This window comes from Condylura cristata, unplaced genomic scaffold, assembly GCF_000260355.1.
Source record: "Condylura cristata isolate star-nosed mole 26May11 unplaced genomic scaffold, ConCri1.0 scaffold00035, whole genome shotgun sequence".
Taxonomy (NCBI): Eukaryota; Metazoa; Chordata; class Mammalia; order Eulipotyphla; family Talpidae; genus Condylura; species Condylura cristata.
In genome coordinates this window covers 15,310,255-15,316,065 of record NW_004567136.1, presented here as the reverse complement: position 1 = coordinate 15,316,065, position 5,811 = coordinate 15,310,255, and the positions used below count along the sequence as shown (strand labels likewise).

At 57.9% G+C, this 5,811-nt stretch overlaps 1 protein-coding gene across 1 annotated transcript in view; it reads right to left on the bottom strand.

Moving 5' to 3' along the window:
• Positions 1–1,504: 1,504 nt before the first annotated feature.
• ZSCAN2 (zinc finger and SCAN domain containing 2) overlaps positions 1,505–5,811 on the bottom strand; it is a 5,513-nt gene continuing 1,206 nt past the window's right edge. The window contains exons 2-4 of the mRNA XM_004693012.2: positions 4,986–5,115; positions 4,716–4,886; positions 1,505–3,890 (exon numbers count right to left, since the gene is read on the bottom strand). Of these exons, the coding sequence (XP_004693069.1) occupies positions 2,449–3,890; positions 4,716–4,886; positions 4,986–5,115 (1,743 nt within the window). The 3' untranslated portion in view covers positions 1,505–2,448. The remainder of the gene's footprint in view (positions 3,891–4,715; positions 4,887–4,985; positions 5,116–5,811) is intronic.

Genomic DNA, 5,811 nt, shown 5'->3' with positions numbered 1-5,811 from the left:
GGCCGGTCGTTCTGTGCACACAGCTTGGCAGGACCCGGCGGGACGGGGCAGACAGCAGCGGTCCTCGGGTGGGCCGCTGCAGCCCAGCCCAGCCCTGGGCCTGCGAGTACGCTGGGAGAGACCGGAGCCGGCTGCGCAGCCGCCCGAGCAGGGACCAGCAGTGACCCAGCATCGTGGGTCCCGCAGGGAAGAGAAACCGGCAGCCAGCGCACCACCTGTGATGTTGCGTCCCCACCTGTTCCTCAGGTGTCTTGTGGCCTTAGCGACATCGTGGACGGCTCTGACCCCAGCAGTAAAGGGGCCGGGCTGCGGGTCTGCCAGGCAAGCGAGGACTTCTCGAGCCTGTCCCCTGTCGAGGAAAGCTGGGGAGCCCCACCCCGCTCAGGGTGCCGCCGCCGAGGGCCACAGAGGCGCATGCCCAACTGGGCAGCGCCTACCGGAATCCACAACCACCGCAGCTCTCCTGAACTGTAGACACAGCCCAGAGGGAAGGGAGAGGCTGCAGACCAGGGCTGGAAACTCGACCTTGTGCCCCAGACGACCTCTAGCAAAGCTGGACTGGGGGTCACGCCCACGCCTGGCGGGCAGCTCCCTGCAGCGCACCCCCTCTGCGCCAGAGTCCAGGCCCGACTGGAGAGGAGCCCCAGGGAGGCGACGCCGTTGCCTGTCCAAGACATTCTGTGTTTCTGCTAGATAGAGAGGGGTGGGAACTGTTAGGAAGTTCCAAAAACGTTCTGAGGCCGAGATTTACAAGACAGATCCACGATCTACAACACGACCAGAGTCCAGAACCAAGTCTTGACCTGGGAAAGGCTCAGGCGGATGCGGCGCCCCTCCCCAGGCTGCACAGTCTGTGGGTTTCTCACCTTTCACCAGCTCCACCCCCCCACACACCTGCCCTAAGGGCCTGCAAGGTGACCACCTCCCCCCCCATAGGTGACTGATTCTGCTTGTGTAAGTTCTGTCACTCCCGGGGACTGGCCCGCTAAGAGGCCACTGGGCAGCTCAGCCAAAGCTGCTGCTGGATCTCAGCAGGCTGCTATGGGCTGGCGCTGGCCTGGGCAGGTGTGGGCCTCACTGAGCAGTGTCTCCCTGGTTAAGTGGAGTTTCCGGAGACACAGGGCCACCTTGTGCCTGGGACATGAGTTTTTGGGGGGAAGCGAGTGAAGTGTGGATTTGCCAAAAGTCAGGTTTAGGTTTTTGACACCTTATAAAGACAGACTGGGCCCTCCCTGGTGGCGCAGTGGGTTACAGCACAACACTGAGAAGCTAGAGCCACTTCCGCATGAGTTCGAACCCCGCCTGCCCCGGAGGTGACCACATGGCGTGGCAGACCTCTCCTGACCCGCCCTCAGCAGTGTACTTCATCGATCTGCCTGTTCTGCTCCCCACTCTGTCTCTGGTGAAGTCTCGCACTGTGCCTGAGCCTCTGGCCTGTACCCCATTTGTATGAACAAATAAATAAATCTTTAAAAAAAAAAAAAAGACAGACTGAAGAGTGGGCTTTACTTTATTAGGCAACAGTAGACATCCATCCATTCTAAGCCAGGAGGGTTCACACTTCCCAGAAACACTGTCTAATCTACCCTTCATCTGCTATCATCCCCGTCCTTCCTGTTTCAAAGCTCAGGGACGCAAGAACAAAGTCCCAGCAGCATCCCAAGAGCAAAAGTGACAAATTCCTAACTGGCAAATCTCTCCAAGGGAAGGCCGTCCTCACAGTCAACACTTCCTTCAAAATAACATTCTCGGCATTCAAAAGCTACTGTCTAGAACCCCAGATCTGCACAGAGTTTTTAAAAAACAGGAACTGGGAACTGACAAGTGGCTACATCTGTGGGGAGAGACTCAACTTCACACTCAAAAACCAAAACCCCACAAAAACAAGTTGTTCCCCTGACAACTACATTACCACTGCTCAGGAAGCAAAACCTAACGCTGGGTCCAGGCTTCACTCCCAACCTATGTTCCCTGACACTCTGTAGAAACAGACTACTTTCCCCTCACTGGAGCACTCAGAACTGGAGAAGCCCTGACCCTGACCTGAAATCAAAGCCCACAACGCCAAGGCGGAGGCCAGGTCTGCCAAGCCCAGGACCTGTTACTCTGGCAACTTGGGGTAAAGGCACTGGAGCCCCACAATGTGGCCACAAGACCACCTTCCACCCAACAGGCTTGGCTTTCTCTGAGGCTCACCCAGAGCCACGAGCCAGACAGTCTTCTAGTTGACACGAACGTCACGTCCCTGTCCTACCAAAGACCCAAGCGTCCGACTCCCTACACCTGTGCAGTTCTCAGGGTAGAGCTGACACTAAGGAAGCTACCCTGGCCACCAGACAGAAACCCCAAAGGGCATCTTCTAACAGGAGCTTTTAAAGGGACATCCCCGTTTGGGGGCAGCCTGGTGATTCCCTCCCTGGGGCCAGACCCTCGTGTTCTCTTGCTGCGTCAGTAAACTTTCTCCTTCATGTGAGTTCTCTGATGTGTAATAAAATTGGAGCTATTGCTAAAGCCTTTGCCACACTCAGGGCATTTGTAGGGCTTCTCTCCCGTGTGGATGCGCTGGTGGATAATCAGAACTGAATTCCAGCTGAAGCCCTTCCCACACTCGGGACACCTGTAGGGCTTATCTCCCAGGTGGGCCCGCTGGTGCATGACTAAAATGGAGCCCCGGCTGAAACTTTTACCACACATGAGGCATTTGTAGGGCTTCTCACCCGTGTGAGTCCGCTGGTGCACCACCAGCTGCGAGCGCTGGCTGAAGCATTTCCCACATTCGCCACATTTGTAGGGCTTCTCTCCCGTGTGGATCCTCTGGTGCTTGATGAGGTTGGAGCTCCAGCTGAAGCTCTCTCCGCATGTCAGGCACTCGTAGGGCTTCTCTCCCGTGTGCATGCCCTGGTGAGCAATCAGGCTGGAGCTCTGGCTGAAGCTCTTCCCACATTCCCCACACTTATAGGGCTTTTCCACCATGTGGGTTCGCCGGTGTGTGGCCAGATTGGAGCTGCGACTAAAGCTTTTCCCACACTCACCGCACTGGTAGGGCTTCTCTCCCGTGTGGGTTCTCCGGTGGGTGATGAGGGCCGAGCTCTGGCTGAACCTCTGCCCACAGTCAGGGCACTTGTACGGCTTCTCTCCGGTGTGGACCCGCTGGTGTCGGATCAGGTTGGAGTTGTAGCTGAAGCTTTCCCCACACTCTTTACACTCGTAGGGCTTTTCCCCCGTGTGGATCCCCTGGTGTGTATTGAGGCTGGACCGGTTACCAAAGCTCTTTCCACACTCGGGGCACGAGTAGGGCTTCTCTCCCGTGTGGGTGCGCTGGTGAGCAATCAGGTTAGGGCTCCTGCTGAAACTCTTGCCGCACTCTGCACACTGGAAAGGTTTCTCCCCAGTGTGGATCCTCTGGTGGGTTATGAGGTTTGCACTCCTACTAAAGCTTTTCCCACAATCCCTGCATTTATACGGTTTCTCCCCAGTGTGAGTAGTCTGGTGTCTACTGAAGTTGGAGCCATCACTAAAGCTTTTTCCACACTCATCACACTTGTAATACTTCTCTCCCGTGTGGGTCCGCTCGTGAGTGATGAGGTGGGACTTGCGGCTGAAGGTTTTCCCACACTGGGGGCATTCATAGGGCTTCTCACCCAGATAGGTGCCCTGGATGCCAATGAGCTGCCCGACTTCCCTGCCCTGGGAGCGTATCTCCCTGCGGCCCCCCCCAGGGCTGTTTCCCTGGCGGCCTCTCGCACTGCAGTCTCTCTCCAGGTCAGCATCCCAGTCAGACCGCTGGGCGCCTTCCCCTTCAGGCACGTCCAAGAACATCTCATGGGGCTCAGTGTCCTCAAATGGATCTTGATTACAGCTCTCCCCATTTTCACTCTGGATTTCAAAATCTGAAATAATGAAGAAAAGGGTTAACTTTACATTTAATTTCCTGTGATGATGAAAAAAGGGAAATTCAAAAAGTTAAAAGTTCAGTGAAAATAAAGAGGCTGGGCCTCCCTGGTGGCACAGCAGCGCTTCAGTAACATCCACCCGGGAGGTGACCCCTCCTGTCTCCCTGCTGTCCCCTCAGCAGTGGACTTCGTCCACCTGCCTGTTCTGCTCCCCGCTCTGTCTCTGGTGAATCCTCTTACCGCGCCTGCGCCTCTGGCCTGCACCCCAGTTCTATATGCATAAATAAATAAATCTTTAAAAAATAAAACAGAGGCTAAAGAATCCTCAGCATTTTAAAGTCAGGTTTGTTTCCTTCTAGTCCATCACCCACTTGCCCGGCATCAGACCCTTGTGCTCATCACCTGGGATTTCTAAGTCTTAAAAGATTCGGGTCTGTGTCTACCTCCTCTCCACTGGGTAAGGAGGCACACTGACCCCCACATTTACCACAGCGTCTGATGCCCAGAGGGCACTCAGATAAATGTGATGAGCACATCCATGTTTTTGTCTTCCTAAAACTCTTCTCAAAAGGAACTCATATTATATAACAGTCTCGTGTTAAAACATGTCTGGCTCTCCCTGGGGACGTGATGGGCTAAAGCACAGCCCTAAGCAGCTGGCCTGGCCGCAGCCGCTTCAGCGCGAGTCCATCTCCGGCCAGGGAGGGACCCACAGGGCGCAGCAGACCCTCCTGTCTCCCCAATGCTTCCTCAGCTGTGGGTTCCAGAGGAGCCACCTGTGCTGCTCCCCACTGTCTCTTGTGATCCTCTCACGGCCCCCACCTCTGGCCTGACAGTCAGGAGTGCACCAGGAGCCCCCGGCAGAGGGGAGATGATGGCCCTTGTTCCACCTGTCCTCGGAAGACTGACTGCTGCGCCAAGGCCAGCCTGGACACGTGACAGCCAGTCGTGGTACAGTGACGTTTAGCGCCGTCTGGGGGCTGCGCAAGGCACCTGTCCAGAGCCGAGAATCATGACTTTAAGGGCAGCGCCTTCCTCACCCGCCACCCTCACCTCATTAAGGAAAGCACGTCCCTGCACGCTGCTGCTCACGGGGCGCTTCCTGGGGAAGGAAGCCCCAATCCAAGCAGGCAGCGTGGCCAGGGCTGGCGGGCGACAGCGTGGCTGTGACACCGAGCCCCACCTGCCCCAGCCTGGCAGCGCCCTCCGTGCGGCAAGTGCCCTGCAGGGCGGCAGATCACAGCCTCCCCAGTGGCAGGACCCACGCGGATCTGACGACTCCCCGCGACTCAGATGCTGGCTGGGAAGGGCCGCGCTTGCAGCAAAGGCCCTGCGCCGGGTTTCGAATCTTGCTGCCTCTTAGAACCGCCTAGAAGCTCTGCGACTTCTTTGTCTGGGCCAAGCCCACACATCAGAGGGGCTCCGGGCCCAGGTGACGCCCAAGTGCCCAAGTTTGGGAGCAGAGGCACTGCGGCCTGCCGGCCCAGGGCGGGGATGTGGGTCACCTTCGGGGCTTGGCAACCTGCGCGCTGGGCTCCCCCCCCCCCAAAGCTCAGCAGGTCAGGGGCCAGGCCCAGCAACCTCGTTTCCAGGGGACACTGAGTCAGCCGGTCCAGGAAGCACACACAGGGCTCGTGGCCGGAGGAGCCGGGAGCCAGGACTTGATCCGTTCTGAGCGCCTCTGTCGCCCTTTATGCCCCTCGGAAGCCGAATGGGCTCAGCGGGGGCTGGGGCCCCTGCGGCCAGTGTCTTCGGGGGGAGAACTTCCCTTCCTGGCGGGGCAGGTGATGGCCGGCCCACTGTCTGTCACCGCGGGGCTCCACTGCCGGCACCCCAGCGCCAGGCCCCACTTTGGGGAGAGGCCCAGGCCCGGGTGGTGCTGCTCTGCCCTCACAGGCCTCTGTGGCGTCTTTCACCC